The sequence below is a fragment of the Syngnathus scovelli genome, chromosome 4, assembly GCF_024217435.2.
Source record: "Syngnathus scovelli strain Florida chromosome 4, RoL_Ssco_1.2, whole genome shotgun sequence".
Lineage (NCBI taxonomy): Eukaryota > Metazoa > Chordata > Actinopteri > Syngnathiformes > Syngnathidae > Syngnathus > Syngnathus scovelli.
The window spans coordinates 22577233-22597744 of NC_090850.1; the positions used below are offsets into that span (position 1 = coordinate 22577233).

Here is a 20512-nt window from a genome sequence, read left to right on the forward strand (position 1 = left end):
GCCAAGGGTCAACAGGAGGCGCTAAATCACTCCGTTAAAGAAATTCGCCTCCAGATTAATCTAGAAATTTAATTTGCGATTTAAAAGTGCAGCTCATGGAGTCCAGACCAACAAGTGTTTAGTTTTGAATTTACTAAATGTAATGGTTTTGCAGATTGAACACTGCATCCCCATTGTAGACCATTTGCAAAGCGACAGAGGTACAAACTGCTGATGCACATAACAAAACACAACAGCATGTTTTTTTTTTTTTTTTTATTCCCAATTATTTAAAGTCTGGTCATGAATGATGACAAAAGATCACATGGAATCAACATATACATACTATAGTTTGTGCCTTTCAAAAGAAATACTGACAACTCTTGGAGTGTGGATCCAGCTTTAAACACTTAAGATAGTTTTGGGGTAAATATGTAAATCCACTAATCTCACAGGAACTAAAATACTAATGCCAGATCGTAAAACATTCCTCAAAGGACCTATGGAAAATGTTCTTAGGAGTTTGTATAGTTTGCTTTAAAGTATGATATATTTTCAAAACAGAGTGCAACACTTCAAATACAAAAGTATTTCAATTATTTGCTTGGCATTAGATTTGTTACATTATGATTGTGATTCCAGGTATTTGTCCCAAGTAATATATATAATAAAGCAATGCCACCTTCCCTTTTTAAATGTTTAAAGTCAGTCACAATTTGATTAATTATGCTAATTTTGAGGGGAATAGTCATCAATAGGGAACCCTGTTGTTAATTACAACAACCACAACTTAAGGCAGAAGGTAATGAGTAAAAATAGTCTTTTCATGTCACAATTTCAATTTTGCATCTAACATTGATGTTTGTTAAATAAGGCTAATGCAGATATGAGTTCTACGCATGTTAAGATATATTCTTGCATTAAATCAGTTTGTAACAGAACCAGTCGCTGAGTGAAACCAAAAAGTAAAGACAAAGCAACAGTGAAGCTCTAGTTGTGTGTAGAGTCGGTGCTGTTTATTATCAAATTATGAAGGGACAGGTCATTTAACTTTGACCTCGTTCTTCCCACCATCTCCCAAACTTCCCTCTTTTGCAACACACACATCGCTGTCTGTCCGCCGTCCGAGCTGCCCACAGCAAAGGATGCTTTGCTCTCGTCCCCAAAGTCATCAGCCATGTCAAAAGCCAGCACGTCCGTCCCGCTTTCTTTTGTTGCTTCCAATCAAAGATGACACTGACACCGAGCGTGACGGGCCAAGGCTCACGTGTGGTTGTTGCTATTAGGTAACTGTCTCTTTGTTGGCGTGTTTTTCACTCTTTGGGCGGCGCAGTGTGTGTGGACTGGCACGCCACCCGGCAGACACACAACATCGGGCTCGCTGAAGGTGTTGTGGCATAAGTGGCAGCCCTTCTTTGTTGACACGGCAATTGGCTTCTTTGTCTCTTTCAACTGGAGGGCACAAAAACTTTTTTTTACATCCACTATGTCTGGCTGCATGGATGTATGAAACGAAACACTCACCTTGTCGTGCAGTACTTGAAGATGTTCGGAGCGGGCGAGCCCCAGAGCAATCTGGGACGTGCGGGAGGCGTGCATACTCGCCCGAATGGCTCGACCCAGAAAAGGCCGTAGCAGCTGCAGAGACCAGCTTTCCGGCAGCATCCTCAGCACTTGGACGGGATCGAAAGACTCTCCGTGACGATTCAGGAGGTCAACCGCTGCCATTTCTAGCTCGCTGCTGTCATTGCACACTGCTGACTGGGATTTACTTGTGGTGCTTTTGTCAAGATATATCCCCAAGAGGCGGTGGAACAGTTGCTGTCTGTAGGCGGAATCTTGACAAGCCGAGGCCCAAATGCAAAAGGCCTCGGCAGATTGGAAGTCTCTCAGCTTGTGCACTAAAATGTGGAGAGCTTTATCGTGCTCCTCCAACTTTCCATGTAGAATTGCACATTCCAGCAGCAGTTGCTCACAGTTTTCTATTTTACCTAAACACAGAAGAAGCAAAAAAAAAAGATGTGGCCCCATCAAACAGAAGAGAGCCTTCATCAAAATGCTTCCACGATGATCTCACCTAAAAGATACTGAACTCTGTAAAGATTGGACTCCCTGAGAAGAGCCTGGAGTTTCTCTCTGGATCGACTGAGCTGCTCTTCATTGGTTGGACACTCTGACAGTAAAGAAAAGACCCTTTCCAGGTATAAGACTGCCAGATGCGTGTGGAATTGCTCCTCCTACCGACAAGAATCAGAACTGCAATTTATCAATTTGCAATTTAAAGATCCTCACAAATAGTCTGAACAGTGGCACTTATTTTATAGGTTTGCATGTTAAAATAACTAGAAAAAAAAATCCCCCTAAAAACTTTCATGCTTTATTTAAAAAGTTTGAGAAGATGCTCCGTTTCTGTCCCCATCCAGAAGATTCAGCGAGTGCTACCTCAATCCGTCGTTCAAGCACCAGGTGTTCCAAGTAGAGAAGAAGAGCCTCCCTGTGCTTTTCCAGGAATGTAATGACGTCACCAGGATTCAAGTCTGACTGACCGGCACACCTCTTAGTGAAGATTTGGACAGCTGTCTATGAAGAAAAAGGAACGCCTGGGTCATTGTAACTAGATTCCATGAGGCAAGGAACTAGTCATCTGCAAGCAACTAATAGAGGTTGACCTACAGTGGGATTCTTGTGTAGAGCCCAGTTTGCATACTTCCACACAAGGTCCAGATTGGCAGCAGAGCTGAGAAAATCGACAATGTACTCAAAGAGATCAGGTCTCGTCGAGTCTTGCAGTTCCATGTCTGCAACCCGAATCCACATCTGGACATCAACAAAAAAAAGGTGCATAAATAATTCTGTCCTGTCACATCAGTGCGGCGTCACTGTTTGCTTTTACCTGAAGTGCTGCCGGATCCTGATCGTTCGAGTGGTAAAGCAGCCCGAGTGCAAAATATCTGCGGCAGGGAAGCAGGAAAAATGTTTAATATATATTTTTTTCATATTGTATGGTTAAAAGTTGACAGAACCCGTACTAGGGTGGAAATTGTTCCAGATGACTCTTGAAAGAGAAGTCAGGTACCCCATCAATTAAACATTAAACAAAAAGTCTAAAGTGCAGCCAAGTTTCAGTTTTACGGGAAAATATTGGCAACCTGTTTCATGAAAGGAAAGGGATGGAAAACAAAAACACACAGAGCATAGTACACACTTCTGATATTTCTCCAGCCAGGGTACGCAGTCTGCGAGCAGGCAGGCGTTGTCTGAGGCTAGCAGGTCGAGAAGGCTCTCGTGATTCTGTTCGGCGTACAACTTTAGCAATGCAGTGTCCACATCTTCTCTGCAACCGTTAACGTCCTCCGTGTTTCGAACCTGCAAAGTGAGCAGCGTATGTCAAAGACACGTGGGTGGCATTAAACGCGCTGAGAATAACTTTTCTATGTTACCTCTGTCAAATAAGTGATGAGGAACCTCTTGCATTTCAACATTTTGTCCTGATCACCCTGTGCCAGGTGGTTGAGATCCGCAAACTCATGGAGAGGCGGATGGCAGCGAGTGAAGGATGAAGAAGCTGGCAGTAGCAGTGGGTAGAGAGAAATCAGCTCGCGCACATCCAGCTGACCTTTCCTGACAAGGAGAAGAACAAAGGTAATGTGGCGGACTGTCTTTGACAACTCTGTGCCGTATAGAAACCTTTACCTGAAATGTTCTTTTGCGTCGACAAACTCAAGTTGGCCAAACTGGATGAAGCCTGCCTGTTGTTGGATCCTTTTGTACAGAATCTGTGTACAAAATTAGAAGAAAAAAAAAAAAATAGTGTTTTGTTTTTGCACCATGTGCTTCTTTTATTACAGGAGACAGAAAAAAAGAGACTGTTTATTACCAAAAACCTTTCTCTGGGAATATTTCGTTGTGCTCCCTCTGTAAGAACAAGTGCCTCCTCCACTCTATGGCTGGCCAGTAAGTCCTGGATCTGTCTCTCCAGCGGCAAGGGCACCATAACATACACAGCTTTAGTGGACGCCACAATCACCTTCCCTTTAAAAAAAAAAAACAGCACCCATGGGTCAGAACTCATCTGCCCCACATCCTGTTTGGAAAATGGGGGGGAAACAGCAGAAAGACCCGATACCTTCAAAGTCTTGCAGAATGTGTCCATCCCTGAATGACAGTGTCTGTTTTAGCTGTTGATCCAACATGCTGTGGACGGTGATGAAGCTCTCATCCAAGGCCACCACGTACGGGAAGCACACAGCCGCACCGATCACGCTCTCGGACCAGTTGACGGGGGCTCGTTGAGAAGCCCCTTCCGCGTTGGCAAACATTCCTGGTGGGTGGAGACGTGAAAAAGACTTCATATATCATACGAAGGGAGAATCATTCACTCCACAACCTACCAAGACCACCTGGTGCGGCCAAGAGGAACTCCTCCCGGGCGATCCTTTTGACGATAGGTCTTCGCTCGTCGCTGTTGTAAGGGAAGAGATCTTGGGCAGCTTCTGTTTTGTAGTTCAGGATCATGTACTGCGTGGCCAACGCCAGGCACAGGAAGTAACCATCCAGACTGACGGCACAGGGTTGCTCCGGTGTGCTCACCTCCTTGAGCAGCTGCACCCTGTCTTCATATACCGTGTAAATTTGCACTGTCCTACGCTTCGAAGAAAGGACACCCATCTCCACGCAGAATGGATCGCCATTCACCGGGTTCTCATTAATGCAGAATGACGTAACACCTCTAATCTTGACATCGCCTCCCGATGCTGACGGCACATTTTCCAGCGTCACCATGTCCACAAGAAAAAGTATCCCGTCGCAAAGGACGATGAGACGCTCCAAAGCGGAGGCAGCCCGCAGCTCGGCCACTGGTTTCTTAAGGCCTAAGTATTTGTGCAGCTGCTTCTGAGCCGAGTAAGTCAGTTTCCCTTTGGCGGAAGTGAGCTCGTCCAGCAGGAAGTGATGGATGAAGCAATCGTTGGTCCCCACGTACAAGTGTTTCCCGCAACATTCTAAACATTCTATGTTGATGCGAGCCTTGTCGCCCATGAGGAGGTCCCGCTCCACCGCGGGGATGAGCTCGAAGGCCTTCACGCTCATCTTGGTCAAGGCATTGAAACTAGAGGAAGAAGAATGGCAGGAATCATTTGATCTGTTCAAGAATGATCAGTATGGCTATTGATCACACTTCATACAGTGATTCATATCACTGCTGAATTGCATTTTGAGCAAATTTGAAAGGGTTATATTACATGTGGGCAAAAAGTAAGTCAGAAATTAAAGCCGTTTTTGGCACTTAGTAGCTACAATACATGCAGTTGATCTATTGCATGATTTCCTTATGCTGTATGTACACTCCAGAGTTTAGCTAGGTCCAAAATCTGATGTAGCCTAACAATATGACAATTGTTCCTTTTATCCTTTCAACACTATTTTGTGTGTCACTTATGACTGTTTCTTGTGATGTTTACAAGCTACAGCACACATACAAACAGAAGCTACGCCCTCAAATGCTAACGTTAGTGCTAGCTAGGCTGTCAAAATCATGGAGGCTAACTTCAGTCACGGGATTGACTTGTTGACGTTGGTAAAACGTGACACAATGAAATTGAACAGCGTGGCAAGTCGACACATTCGTGAGGAAACCTTGCCTTGTTTTTAATTCATTGAAGAAGAAGCTAAGGTTAGCCTCTACTGAATGCTCTGATGCAAGTGCTAGCAAGCATTTTGTGACTGGCCATGTTTTTTTTTAATTTATTTTTTTATAACGTAATCAAACAGGTTTACACGCAAACAAGTAGAATGACACTTGCATGAACAAATACAACGTTTCCAAAACAGCCTTTTTTCCCTTAAGACGATCGATGTGTACCAACTCTCTACCCAGTTTCCCTCATGCTTGCTGGCATAACTTACCGATCAGACGTCCTCACCGAGAGAGACTGGAAACAGAGGGATTTAGCAGTACAATAACCACAAAAACTAAAGACAGACAAATATCAACAGGTCCATTTTGACAGGTGACTAAACACCGCAGGAATATGGCATGAATGGGGGCGCTAGATCGCGTCAACCCAGAATTAAACACCGCCCAAAGCATCCACTCTCACTTGAGCTGACTCTTCAGAGTTGCATTCAAGACCATTCAGCAACAGGAAATCCGTGTTCCTAAATCAATCGCTTGCTTTCACAAAACAAAACTCGAAGAAAGAAAGCCCCGATCATGAATTACATTACGTACACTTTTCATGTTATTCTTTAAGGTATCATCTAAATATATTCATAAAGTTTATGTGTCATGTCTAGAGAACACTTATTTCCAAAGTGCACTTGAACGCAATTCGCTTCCTTTTCACCCAAGATGCACCTGTCCAAATGAACCGAAAAGCCATTTTGTTGTGCAAGCTAGCCGTTTGGGCAAAAAAACAAAAACAAAAAGAAAGAAATCGTCCCACCCTTGTCAGCATGAATAACACGGACTGATGACACAAACCCTAATCATTACGCGGCTTCGATTTAGTTTTGCTAGCTCAAGATGTTAAATTTTAACCAACTCGTCAAACGTTTTGTGGATTAGCACTGATGCTAATGCGTTGCGGCTACTACCTCAAGTATGCTACAGTTACAGAAGCACACTGTTAGCTAGCTAGCTGCTCTTTATTGTTTTATTTGCTTGAGTGACCTAACATTACTCAGGGTTTTCTCGCAGATGTTCTGTATGAAGACCGTGGCATATTTTCTTATCACCAAAGATACGTGGGTCAAGGAATACGCTTTATATGGTAACTAGACGGCTGGGCATTCAAAGGAGAAACTTGGCAAAAACACTTGGAAGGAGCAAACGTTAAGCTTTAGAGCTAATCTGATCATGGCCGAAGACACCAGACAGGAGAAGAGGGCCAACTTCTCGGCTTTAACGGACACCAACGGGATGACCAGGACATCCTCCATGTCTTCTGGAAAATCTGGCACTTCCAAGAAATTAGTAATAAAAAATTTCAAAGGTATTGTTCTCAACATCATGTTAGATACAGTGACCCCATTTATCATTTAAAGACAGAATGACGACTTCCCATCTACATATGATTTTATAACAGGTGTAAATTATATGCACATATGACAAATCGGGTAGTTTCTCACTAAATGCTTCAAATGTTTTAACTTTAGATCACGCTAATGTTGAGGTTTGTGTACGAGCCATTTTGAGCAATGCTGGATAGTTTTGTAACTCATGTTCACGTGTTGAGTGTCATCCTTATTTTATTAGAACTCAATTGTTTATGAGTAAAGAATTGGAGCGCTACTACTGGGATCTTCTCTCTACAAGTTGATTATTTGTACTTTCCTCAAAATATTATAGCACACGATTACTTATTCAGTAGAGTTTGACCTAACTGTCAACGTTCAGCGGAAGTGAGCAATAAACCGGCATAATTTAAATAAACAAATGATTTTATTCTGATTACAGATAAGCAAATGATTTTTTTCTGATTCCAGATCGGCCCAAATTATCCGAGAACTACACCGAGGACACTTGGTTGAAACTGCGAGATGCAGTCAGTGCCATCCAGAACAGCACATCCATCAAGTACAGCCTTGAAGAGCTCTATCAGGTTTGCTGTCATTTTATTGCAACTTACTCTGTTCCAATTCAGTCCGTTTTGAATAAAATGAAATCCTTTATATCCATCAGGCCCACTGATAATTTGATTTTTCTTTATTTTTCCGTTTTGTCGAAGGCTGTGGAGAACCTGTGTTCGTATAAAGTCTCGCCCACATTGTACAAGCAGCTACGGCAGGTATGCGAGGATCACGTGCGGGCCCAAATCTACCAGTTCAGAGAATATCCTTTTTTTTCGGCTTGCTCTACCTGCTGCAACATCGACGTTATTGTTGTGAGTCTCAACAAAGGGATTCGCTGTCTTTCGGATCCGGACTTATTGCAGAGACTTTTTGCTTTTAACATTGGAAGATCTCAGTCATGGTGGTAAATTAGCAAAATAATGTAACCTATGCCCATGAGGTATCTCCATATTTACTGGCTGTTGAATTTTTGGTCAATTCAAAGATCCTTTTTCCTTAAGATGGAGTTCACAGAGTCTATGGACAACCTGTCTTTCCTGAAGAGGATGAATCGCTGCTGGCTGGATCACTGCCGACAAACTGTAATGTTTGATCAGCTCTTTGCTTTTTTATACATTTTAACTTTTGAGTGTACATACTATGTGTAATGCGGATTTTTTCTTTAGATAATGATTCGAAGCATCTTTCTCTTCCTGGACCGCACGTATGTGCTGCAAAGCTCCTTGCTCCCCTCCATCTGGTAAATGTGACTCCGCCACTCACTCTGTTGAGGTGAATGATAACAACTTTGGTTATTTGTGCCTTTTAGGGATACTGGGCTGGAATTGTTCCGTATACACATCGTAAGTGACAGCGTTGTCCAGAAGCGTACCGTCGACGGCATTTTGGAGCAGATCGAACTGGAGCGCAACGGCGAGACAGCTGACCGTAGTTTGTTGAGGAGCTTGCTGGGAATGCTTTCAGACCTCCAGGTAGACAACTGAGCGCCACGCATACTGAAAGCAGCCCTTTTATTCTCATCTGATGCCTTTGTAGGTCTATAAAGTGGCTTTTGAAGAGCGATTTTTGTCTGAAACAAATCGCTTGTACGCTGCGGAGGGACAGCGTTTGATGCAAAACAGAGACGTGAGTGGCGTCTGTGATGTCGGCACGGACGAAAGCCGGCGCCGCTATTTTGCATCAATGTGTGTTTTCCGTGCCACCAGGTGCCCGAGTACCTGCACCATGTGGCTCGTCGGTTGGAGGAGGAGAACGATCGCGTCATGAGCTACCTCGACCTGAGCACCCAGTAATACTTGCATTTACGTTGTCAAAGTACCACTGAAAAATTCATTTCAATCCAGACAGTGAGAAATATTTGTCATCAGCTTTTGTGTACATGTTTTGTTCCATTTTCTTTTTTTTTTCTTTTTTTTTTTAGGAAGCCTCTCATTAACTGCGTTGAAAAACAACTTTTAGGAGAGCACATGTCCACAATACTGCAAAAGGGTACGTTGGCCCTCAAACATTTCATTTATTTATGTGGGTTATATTGAAAAGGTTTCACCATTCACCGTTTATTCCGATTAGCAATTTTAATATCAAAATATTAAAGGGCAATTTACTTGACATTGTGACAGGATTGAGCATTCTTTTGGACGGGAACCGTGTGACGGAGCTGGCCCTCCTCTACCAACTGTTCAGCAAGGTGAAGGACGGACTGTCCACTTTGCTGCAGTTTTGGAGGGATTACATCAAGGTGTGCACATGGCTTCTTGCCACCCACACATACGCACAGCCCACTCACACTGCCCCGTTGACCTTCTACTATGTCCTTCCTCTCCGTAGACCTTTGGCGAAGAGATTGTTTGTACACCGGAGAAAGATAAGGACATGGTACAAGAGCTGCTGGACTTCAAGGACAAGATGGACAATGTGGCTCAGAGCTGTTTTGCACGGAGCGAAGGCTTCATCAATGCCATGAAGGAGGCCTTTGAGACGTTTATCAACAAAAGGCCTAACAAACCCGCAGAACTCATCGGTATGTTGGCTTAAGAACGCGTTTGACTTAAAGTCAATTCCTTCAAAAAAAAAAACCTCAAAATTAATTGTTGTACTCTCACTGTTTTGATATTTTATTTGGAAGTTCTAGTTTTTTTTTTGGTTTTTTTTTTAATCGAACTTCAGCATTTATTAACCAAAAACTTCCATTCCAGCTAAATACGTGGATTCGAAGCTAAGAGCCGGTAACAAAGAGGCAACAGAGGAAGAGCTGGAGAGAATTCTCGACAAGATCATGATCATATTCCGCTTCATTCACGGTGAGTTACACATTTTTAGTGGCACGTTGAAAATGAGTTGTGATGCTACTGTGGCAACGCGCATCACAACATTCACCGTGTTGTCTTGTTTTCTCATCTAGGAAAAGATGTCTTTGAAGCCTTTTACAAGAAAGACTTGGCCAAGCGTCTGCTGGTTGGCAAGAGTGCTTCTGTCGATGCTGAAAAGTCAATGCTGTCCAAGCTGAAACATGGTAAGCCAAGATGTCATTATTTCAAATTATACATTTTGTACATCCTTCAATGACAATGCTCTTTTTATACCATAAAACATGTTGCAGTACTCATGTTTGTGCTGTTGACTTCCTACAGAATGTGGAGCAGCATTTACCAGTAAGCTAGAAGGGATGTTTAAGGACATGGAACTCTCCAAAGACATTATGATCCAGTTCAAGCAGGTGCTGTCCACATGGTGCTCTTTTAAAAATGTAACCCGCCGATGCCACAAGGTCATATCGATTTGTGCTCTTTCCTCTCAGTACACGCAAAACCAGAGCGAGCCAAGCAATATTGAACTAACCGTCAACATCCTGACCATGGGGTACTGGCCTTCGTACTTGCCCATGGAAGTCCACTTGCCCTCAGAAGTAAGTATCTGATCGAGGAGATATTCAAGTTGTTTTTCAATCTTTGACAAAAAACATATTGCTTACACTTCACATCATATCTGACCTTTCCAGTACTGTTTCTTTTTTTTTTTTAATATAGATGGTAAAACTCCAGGAAGTGTTCAAGCTGTTCTACTTGGGAAAGCACAGCGGGAGAAAACTGCAGTGGCAGCCCACACTCGGCCACGCTGTGCTGAAGGCAGAGTTTAAAGAAGTAAGTTCATTTGTCATTGTAGCTCCGAAGAACTGCCCTGAAAACTTTCTTCGGAATCCCCCAGGGAAGGAAGGAGCTGCAGGTCTCCCTGTTCCAGACGTTAGTGCTGCTGATGTTCAACGAGGGAGAAGAATTCAGCATGGAGGAGATCGGTACTGCCACGGGTATAGGTTAGTGGTCTTCATTATTTAGGAGGTGATTGAGTAGACACACCCTGAGGGATACCTTCTCGTTTGCCTACTCTCACAGAAGAGGGCGAGCTCAAACGTACGTTGCAGTCCCTGGCCTGTGGAAAAGCCCGCGTCCTCAATAAGATTCCACGGGGGAAAGAAGTGGAGGACGGTGACCGTTTCAGTTTCAATAACGATTTCAGACACAAACTTTTCCGCATCAAGATCAACCAGATCCAAATGAAAGAAACCGTAAGGAGACGTTCCATGTCGCGGTCCTTCCGCAAATCAAATCTTGCTTTGCTATGAAATGACATTTCTCTTATAGGTAGAGGAGCAGGTCAGCACCACAGAGCGGGTGTTTCAAGACCGGCAGTATCAAATTGATGCCGCTGTGGTACGTATCATGAAGATGAGAAAGACCCTGAGTCACAACCTACTCGTGTCGGAGCTCTACAACCAGTTGAAGTTCCCCGTCAAGGTGACTGATTAAAATCGCCTCCTTCGGTACACGTCCATGCACGCTCACGACTGACTCGCTTTTCTCCCCACAGCCTGGCGACTTGAAAAAGCGTATCGAGTCCCTCATAGACAGAGACTACATGGAGCGGGACAAGGAGAATCCGAACCAGTACCACTATGTCGCCTGAGGGGAGGGGGGCAGCACTACAAAGCCATGCATTCGTTAAGTGTATGTACGGCTAGCCCCACGATCCTTCCGCCACCAAGTTTCTTCTTGGTGCCACGATATTGGGCGCAGCATCCAGATGATTTATTGATCCTGAGTCCAGACTTGCCTGGGTTTTGTCCCACATGCGATGGCTCTGGAGTTAAGTCTGAGAGGAGGCTGGAGGTGTCCAAAAAAAAAAAAAAGACAAGCACTTTCTTTTCACTTTGCTTTGTTTTACTGCTGTGGGAGGGGATGGTTCGTTTGTTTTTTCCTCTATTGCTTTGCTCTGAAATCATTTCAGCGTGATTTTTTTTTTTTTTTTTTTGGGGGGAGGGGTCGGTGTTTTATTTTACTTGTTTAAGTTCTTCCCCAAGACCCCCGCCCTCCTTATAAAGTTTGTAAAATTTGATTGTTATGTGGAGAAAGGTTTGTGGCTGATGACAATGCAGGTGAACTACTTTGGACTATTTTTGAGGGTATCTTATTCGTTTATTCAAATTGCTCTAGTGTCACGTGCTGGTTTTTTTCCCCCCCATTTGAAATTATTACTAGGTTGTTTTCAATGTTCCAATGACAAAAGTAAATAAAAGCACATTTAATGAATAACTTGGCACCCACGTGCTGTTATTTTCCGGGAGGATTCCGCTACAGTTTTTTTTCTACATATAAAGCCGACCATTTTTCAGTTTCATAATGTGCGCACATTGTGAAACTGAAAAATGGTCGGCAGAGCAATGTGATTTCAGTTTCTAAATTGGCTTGTCTGCTGTTTAAGATGTGTGAGGAGAATGTTGCAGGATTATGCCAAGTGTTGAAGAGCAATATTAAAAGCAGTCTGCCTTTCTGCTGGGGCTTTACACTCCCTCGTGAATTGATGCCTGTCAGCTGACTGACCACACGACATGCACTTTGGAGCTGTGTTGTGTGTATGAGTGAGACTGGACTGCCATATGCAAACCTCATGAATATAGTCATACAATGAGTACAACAATGTGAATGAAACTTTTATTCACTTTATTCATTTCTCCTTTTACAGAGCTCAATTAATTGTACAATATTTGTGTTATATTAATGCACTCACTGGAGTTATGTATGGGGTGTTGTCAAGAAAGCTATTCCAGAAACTCACGCAGTGTTGATGTGTAAATTCTTCAAAGAAGCATGCCAAGAAATTGAAACCACCACCAGAAGACAACATTGATGCCCCACTATAGATGAGTTTACAATTTGTGGAAGAAACGGCCGTGTTTTGTGCAACCAACTTTTTTTCTACTGATTATAAAAGAACAGGAAAAGGCCGGATGTTTTTTTTTCCCCAGGACATGGCCTACTCTGTTTTTTGTTAAAGTTTGGTTTATACTCTATATCTTGTCGGCCTAATAATAAAATATCAGCAATGTCCATATTTTAGTTCAAGGGTGTCAAACTCATTTTTATCATATCGTATAAGTGTGAGCTCATGCAAATGTATGAACTCCACATATTACCCTTAGATATAAACAACAATTATATACAGTAATCCCTTGTTTATTGCAGATAATTGGTTCCAAAAACCACCCACGATAAGTGAAATCCGTGAAGTACGGTCACCAACAAGAGGCAGGCTAACGAGTTAGCGGAAAGATACTAATTCGCGATTGTGCTAACACACGAAAACGAACTTCTAAAGGAATGAAAACGAACATTTGGAGCAATACTACATTGTCCTAAAGGTTAGACACACGTTTCCTCAATTTAGAAGTTTTATTTTGACTTTTAAATGTTTTTTTTTTTAATTTGGAAAAAAAAAATCCGCGATGTAGTGAAGCCGCGATAAATGAAACGCGAAGTAGCGAGGGATCACTGTACTCTGTGCGCGCGCGTGTGTGTGTGGGGAGGCAAGTATCGCGTGAACGGCGCTCGGGGCCGCGCTCACGTGACAAGCTGGCTGCCGACGCTACCAGTTCACGTGACGTTTCATAGCTTTCGCTTCAAGCCAAAGTAGTCGCCGGTTAACGTTCACAGAGAGCGCCGTTCTCAACGGCACGGCGCAGAATAACTATCACATGTATCTTTAATTTAAAAAAGAACTAGGCTAGGCGTCGTCCCATCCATCGTTGTTTAATTTGACAGTTCGGCAACTGAAGTGCACTTTTGTGTGCGGGCGTCCCACCTGCGACTGAACAGCGGCGGCCGAGCAGCATCTAATCGCTACATCTCTCCATTTTTTTTTTTTTTTTTAACTTACATTAGTAGGATTTGCACTGTCACGGTGAAAAGCATGAAACGCTCCGTGACTTGCGGTTCGATGTTGCTCCTCAGCGTCTTGTTTGCTGTGTTTGGTGAGTGTTTTGCAGACCTCGTGAACAGCTGGCCGGAAGACAAGTGGCGTCAGCTAGCATGCAACATGAAAATATTCGCAGTTTATATTAGCAAACACAATTTGTCTGTCACAAAATGTACGTCGGTCAGCATGTGACAGTCACTTACACATAATAGTTTTTCATCTAGATTTGGTTATTTATCATACAAATAATTAATTCCCCTTTCTAAATGGCAAGGGAGTTGACATTTGGCTTAACCACCGTCTGTTTTGAAACAAAAGCTGTCAAAGTGGGTCACAATACACTAGAAGTCTCTGGACTTGTATTGTGTTGTTGTTTTGTAATTCATCATTGGAGTTTTGTTAATGTGCAGCAGCAGCTTTATTGTCATCTGAGAGCTTCATGTGACTTCTGTGTGCTGCTTTGAGCTACTGATTTTCATATCGAGTTTAACAACAGTGAAAATACTCCCAGTTGCTGACCAATAGCATGAATGCAAGTCAATCTAATTCTGTCGTTCTTGCCTATGAATATAATATTGTTTGTTCCAGTGACACGGATACACCGTCTGCATCTCTAAAACAAATCAGAATAATAAATGTGTCTTTTTTGTTATTGCTTCCCTGCAATGATCTGATTGCGGGGTTGCGTAAACTGTGCGGTGTGTTTACAGGGTGAACAGAGGTGGCAACAGGTTCAGGTTTCAGCATGCAGTATTCAAATGCTGGTGTGATGGGGGTTGGGGAGAATACAGAATTATTTTGTGTATAATAAAGGACAAATAATACTGCCACTTTCTGTGTAATTACATCAGGACCACAATCACATTGTTGGGAAACTAAAAGCCAGTCATCAGCTATTCTTTTTGATAATGAGTCATTAAATGCTTTTCTGGCCCAAAAGTTATATTAGAATATTTTATTTGAATCTTTTAGGCTCGCTCCAGGCTGTTACTCTTGAAGTGAGCGAGAGGAACTCGACGTGCATCAAGGCTGAGCTCTCCGCGTTGTTGTCCATCACGTACAACACTTCCAGCACCTTGGTACGTCAAGCCAAAGATACAAATAAATGGATTCTTCTGAGCTTCCACCTTCACATCTATTCCGATTACGAATCAAAAACTCGTCTCTCCTCAGAGAACCGTCCAGGTGCCGCTGCCCAACACGACCACAGTGGACGCGGCAAGCAGCAGATGCGGCTCAGTTAGCAGCAGCCCGTGGCTGGTGGCAGCGTTTGGATCTGGACATGCACTGGGGCTGAACTTCTCAACCAATGGAAGTCTTTACAATGTGGCTTCCTTGATGCTGCAGTACAACCTTAGTGATTCCTCCATCTTCCCCGATGCCAACAGCTCTGGTGAGAAGAGAGCTTGTGGTTCTTTTCCAGTTAAATTGAGAGATGCGGTCCAGTTATCCTTTCGTTTTCTTTTTTTTCAGCTGTGGTAACCGTTCTGTCAGCTTCGGCCGGCATCTGGGCAGCAATCAACACCACCTACCATTGTGCGAGCGCCACCTCGGTTGGAGTTGGGGGGCAAACGGTCACCTTCTCTGATATGAGACTTGAAGCTTACATGCCACAAAATGATCTGAGTTCAGATGGTAGGACATTTTATAAAAGTTCTGCTCAATCTTACATTTGTGCCTGCCAGGTCACTCAAATATCCTTGCTTTGTGTGCGTCCAGAAACGATATGCGCTGCAGATCAGGCGCTTACCACCACAAGCATTCCGAGCACCACCAGCCGTCCTCCAATCACACCGGCACCAGCACCCACACCACCCGGACCTCCCGAACGGGGGAATTACTCCATTCGCAACAGCACCGGCACAGTTTGTCTCCTGGCCCAAATGGGACTACAGCTCAATTTCTCCTATGTCTCTCAAGCTCAGAATCAGGTAGTGGAAGCCAGGAACTCGTCGTAGTGTTCCATCTTTCTACAATTATTAACATCACATTTGTCTTGCGCTTTTATTTTTCCCAGACTGTTCAGGAATTTTTTAATCTCGCTCCTAATCTGACAATTTCTTCTGGATCATGTGAAGACAACAGCGCTATCTTAGTTCTGAGTCAGGGCAGGAGTACCACACTCAACCTCACCTTTACACTGGTAACTGTACACTTGACGCTGCTGTCCAGCTACTTACAATTTGTGCGCGGACACGGTTGCTAATCCAAACCGTCTTTGCAGAATTCCACGGCCAGCAAATACTACCTTAGCGGGATAAATATGATTGCCAACCGGTCTGATATGACAGGTATTAAAGCCACTCTTGCATCAATTTATGTGATTCGATTTCAAGAGACTCAATCGTGTCTCTGTTTAGCTCCCTTTTCAGCCGGGAACACCAGCCTGAACTACCTGCGTACCACCCAGGGACGTTCTTACATGTGTAATGCGGAGCAAACTCTGGCTGTGGTGCCAAGCTTCTCTCTCAACACATTTCGGCTGCAGGTTCAAGCCTTTAACCTCACCAACAACCAGTTTGCCACAGGTACAGTGTATTCTTTGGACCTTAGTGTTTTTTAATAAAATGTCAGTGATGATGCTTGAAGTAATTTATCATCCATCTTTGCACCTGCAGCGGAGGAGTGTCAGATCGATCAAGACGATATGCTCATCCCCATCATCGTCGGAGCGGCCCTTGCCGGACTGGTGCTGATCGTTCTCATTGCGTACCTAATCGGCCGCAAGAGGAGCCACGCTGGGTATCAGACAATCTGAACAGAACCTGAGCGGATCGTGACAGTGAAACAGCAGAGCTACAGGCACAAGCGTTAGTCAGTGGATACAATGTTGCCGTGTCTGCATGTTGTTTTGTAATATTTGGAGAATACATTTTTTTCTGGGTTGATAAACAAATGCCAAATGCAATTAAGTGTTAAGTTTGAGTCCAGCATAGAAGGCAGCATGTTGACCTTGTGGAGGTGTTACTTATCTTTTTGGAAATTATTCTTTTTGTGTAATGTGTGCTTGTTTTCAGATGGGTAAATTATTTATAAACTGTGTCTTCTCCCGCTAGTTAAGACAGATGAGTATCACAAACTGAATGTTAAAAATGTACTTTTAACCGATGGTTCCTTTTTGTAAGAAAATTGGACAGCTAAGAACGTGTACATTACTATATTCAAATATTCCAGAGTTGAGTCTCCCTTGTTAATAAATACTCAGATGTTTCTCCTTCCACAAGGCTTTTGCAGTGAAGCGTGACTGCCTCTTTTTTTTTTTTTAATTGTGTGTGTGTGTGGTCCAACAATTTAAGGCTGCCTTGTCTTGCTGATATCCTCAACAACTCCGAAAAAAGTGTTCAAAGAAACTAGTGAGTGATTTGATCTTTATTTTTATAGAAAATGCTTTTAAGTCTTTTTTTTTTTTGCATTGTGCATACTACTAAAACAGAATAAACATTTGGGTGGTGATTCCTTTTGAATAGACCCCTTTGGAGTTTGTAAACAATGTAGGGTCATTTGGAAACGTGGCTTAGCTGGAGGTGAAAATGTTCACAATGCAGTTTATCATTGTTTATTTCGACAGTGTTTACACAGGAATGGATGTGGAAAAAAAAAAAGAAAAGTCATCGCCCAGCCATTGGACTTGGAAAGATTCAGAGCACCGGACTTCCAACTTTGTGGACCTCAAGGGAAATGTAAGTCAAATGAACCCTTACAGATTTCAATTGACTGTAAAATGACCTATGAACAATTTAAAAGTTGTTTGCGTATCTTGGTGACTTATGAAAGAAAAAAAAAAACAGGCAGACATGATAGTAACGGCACTTTAGCTGGTGATTATCAGTTTCAACATTTCAGGGCTGGCAGAGGCTAGGATGTGATATATCATTCATTTTTGTTTTTATGGTTTTGACAACCAAAACCACAACAAGCTGACATTTTCTAAAAATACATTGATTGCGTCTCTTGACCGTGCTCAAAGTGTACAAAACAAAAACAAATGAAACCTGGATTTTGACATGTGTTAACTGGTTCCAGAGTAACATTCTCAAAAAGAAGAAACAAATCACAATAATGTGTAAACTAAAAAGTTATTTTCACATAGCAATAAATATCACATACTTTTTCATTTACGTAACGGTGAAATGATGAAGACGAAATCAATACATGGAGGTGAAGGTGAAACAAGTCGTTTGGTCCTTCTGTGAAATTTTCAAAAGTGCATGAGCAAACAAAATTCATTTTGCCTCCTCAGCCATAATTTGCGTTCGACACGCTGCTCTGAGTTTGGTCAACGTTGCAATGGGTAGACTTCCAGGTTCAGTAAAGATTTTCTAGGATAGCAAAAAAAAAAAACAGGATGAAGGAGGAAATCACTGCCGGTCTTTTTGTTCTATCTTGTCTTACCTGCATGAACGGGTGGCATTCCTCCACAAACGCTCCTCGCGTGATCTCCTTGAAGATTTGACATATATCTGGCAAGGACTGAGCTTCTTCAATTTGAACTCTGGAGTGGTGAATCAGCGTCAGCGCCACACGGAAAATAATTTTGGAGCCCTCGTAGAACAGGCAATCCCAAATCCGTAGAACTGTCTGCAATAGAAGCAAATGCTGAATCGTTTCTAATCATTTGAGAGAAGTCTAACCCTCACCTCCACAGGAAGAACGTCTATGAAGAGGCAGATGAACCATCGGGACACCACAAGAGTCCACATCACGTTGTGATCCATCATGGCCTTCCAGACTCCGGGGGACTTGACTCGGACCAACTCCCCCAGCACCTCCTGGTCTATCTTCAAGCCGAGCATAGCTGGACTGTAGTAGTCTGTCATCAGACAGGTACGTAAACAAAGACATTCCGATGAAGAAAGTAGCAACATACTGGAGATAGCGTTGACCACACACCTGGTAAGATCCTACCAAGGAGCGCATCCATCAGCCAGAAAGACTTCTCTTCATCATTTGTTATAATGAGCAGATACCCAGCTATAAAATTCATACCCTGAGAGCAAATAAAATGATTTTGACATACAATTTTTCATTTAGAGAAGTGACTAGCGGACATGATGTTTACCATTTACCTGACAATAACCCACAGCAGCATTGTGGTGGCCGTAAGCCCGCAGCACATTGGACAAAGATTTCTGCAGACACGGGTTGGATGTCTTTCGGAACTGCACGTTGTCAGGAAATGTTCTGTTCAAGTCTAAACAAACAAAAAAACGATTTAAGAGAAGTCAGTAGGGGTAGGTCCTCCAAGTGTTAACCAAAACCACCACAAGCTAACCTGTGCAGATGGTCTCCACCAGTTTAGGGTCATGTTGTGCTTTGAGCAGGGCCTGGTAGTAGCCTGGGTTTTTCTCCAACTGCTCTTGAGCTCCGCTCGCCGCCATCCAAATCAGAGCCCGGTGCTCATTGGGTATGCCCTTGCGTATGTAACGCTTCACTGGAACAGAAGGAAAATGGCGGGTTACCATACGCGATGCAAGCTTGTGTCACTTGCACGATTGACACTCACATTTCACGTTCCTCTGCACCTTGCGTTTGCTCTTCAGTAGTTTGGACCACTTGATGGACCTTTGAGTGAGCACAACAAGATACTCGGACATCAGCTCTTCATAGGACTCATAGTCAAAGTCTTCTGGACGCTCAAAGCCGTATGGATCCACCCTGGATGATATTTGGCAAATTGAGGATTTTTACCGATTACTGATTATCGACACTTGTTTACAAACTCAACGCAACACAAAACATTAAGTAAAAGTGCATTATGAATTATTGACCAGATCAAATTTGATTGGCACAATGCTTTGTCTGTCTCGTTACCTGAATATACTTTGTTATAGTGACGGTGGATGGCGTGACGCGGTACCTTTAAGATGGTTGCATAACATGATAATCTTTCTTATCTTATCTTATCTTAAGCCCTCCACCAGACTAAATACGTACTTATCCTAAGGAAGGAAGAATTGTATTTGTATACAGTGTATGTGTTTTGAGCAGGTTATAAATCACCCAACTAGATGTTAAAGACAAAATAATATTTAAAATGTCACGAGTGAGCAAGGTCCTAACAAAGTCAAGGTTGTTATGGCTAAGGACATTTTCATTGCCAAAACAAACAAAAATACTTCAGTGAAGCAGGTAACGCTAAACAGTGGCAAATGTTGGGTTGGGAAATTATTTCCTGTTGAGTAAAAAAGTTCAACACTATATTATTTGCAATCAGACAATCTTTAAAACAAAAAGCAATTATCAGCGTGTATTGAATACATTTTTTTTGTATAAATATGAATGATAAAATGATAAAAATCATTTTTATATTTTCTTATGTAAATGCCAAATGTGACTATTAAATTGTTTGGGGAAAATACATATACTAAATAAAGTTAGAAATTACGATTTTATAGCAATTACGACAGGCAACAGTTTATATACGGAAGCCCTTTTTGTCCATTTTAACATCCCGAATTTTGACGTCATTCGTTACCTGTTCACTCTGTCTTTGGCTGTTTCGCCGTAGGAGCTCGCCTTATTCTTCTCCATGTCTTCTAGTTTCTCCTTTCTTTTGGTCCGTTTCTCTCCGAGATCTTTCCAGACCGCGTTGGATCACGCCCTTCAAGTTGAGTTTCGGGTAGTTTATTTATCTAGTAATTGCTTTCTTTGTTTACTTTTTTCCTTAACACGGATGTTCTCAAACTGGATCTCCGCATGCTACACGCAAGTAGAA

At 42.7% G+C, this 20512-nt stretch overlaps 4 protein-coding genes across 4 annotated transcripts; 2 read left to right on the forward strand and 2 right to left on the reverse strand.

Annotated features, from left to right (window-relative positions):
- Positions 1–968: 968 nt before the first annotated feature.
- On the reverse strand, positions 969–6089 carry tgfbrap1 (transforming growth factor, beta receptor associated protein 1). Its single transcript, XM_049716967.1, has 13 exons — positions 5884–6089; positions 4371–5086; positions 4106–4300; positions 3857–4011; positions 3673–3755; positions 3420–3600; positions 3185–3345; positions 2873–2930; positions 2653–2796; positions 2422–2559; positions 2057–2216; positions 1504–1970; positions 969–1431 (listed from the first exon to the last, which is right to left on the reverse strand). The coding sequence occupies exons 2-13, from the start codon at positions 5065–5067 to the stop codon at positions 1243–1245; spliced, it is 2628 nt and encodes an 875-aa protein (XP_049572924.1). The 5' UTR covers positions 5068–5086; positions 5884–6089; the 3' UTR covers positions 969–1242.
- A 233-nt stretch (positions 6090–6322) lies between these two features.
- cul4a (cullin 4A) lies at positions 6323–12137 on the forward strand. Its single transcript, XM_049716968.2, has 20 exons — positions 6323–6971; positions 7465–7580; positions 7707–7810; positions 8063–8132; positions 8217–8290; positions 8360–8522; positions 8587–8676; positions 8757–8839; positions 8972–9039; positions 9171–9289; positions 9379–9571; positions 9747–9851; positions 9953–10063; positions 10182–10267; positions 10349–10456; positions 10578–10691; positions 10756–10861; positions 10941–11113; positions 11190–11342; positions 11416–12137. The coding sequence occupies exons 1-20, from the start codon at positions 6836–6838 to the stop codon at positions 11509–11511; spliced, it is 2268 nt and encodes a 755-aa protein (XP_049572925.1). The 5' UTR covers positions 6323–6835; the 3' UTR covers positions 11512–12137.
- Positions 12138–13456: 1319 nt separating this feature from the next.
- lamp1a (lysosomal associated membrane protein 1a) lies at positions 13457–17030 on the forward strand. The gene is made up of 9 exons (XM_049717244.2): positions 13457–13852; positions 14770–14876; positions 14971–15190; positions 15271–15432; positions 15517–15728; positions 15815–15940; positions 16022–16088; positions 16158–16325; positions 16416–17030. Exons 1-9 carry the CDS (start codon positions 13792–13794, stop codon positions 16553–16555), a joined length of 1263 nt encoding a protein of 420 aa, XP_049573201.1. The 5' UTR covers positions 13457–13791; the 3' UTR covers positions 16556–17030.
- A 307-nt stretch (positions 17031–17337) lies between these two features.
- On the reverse strand, positions 17338–20422 carry grtp1a (growth hormone regulated TBC protein 1a). The gene is made up of 8 exons (XM_049717246.2): positions 20273–20422; positions 19301–19452; positions 19070–19228; positions 18864–18988; positions 18688–18784; positions 18435–18607; positions 18190–18375; positions 17338–18116 (listed from the first exon to the last, which is right to left on the reverse strand). Exons 1-8 carry the CDS (start codon positions 20326–20328, stop codon positions 18021–18023), a joined length of 1044 nt encoding a protein of 347 aa, XP_049573203.1. The 5' UTR covers positions 20329–20422; the 3' UTR covers positions 17338–18020.
- Between the last annotated feature and the right edge of the window lie 90 nt (positions 20423–20512).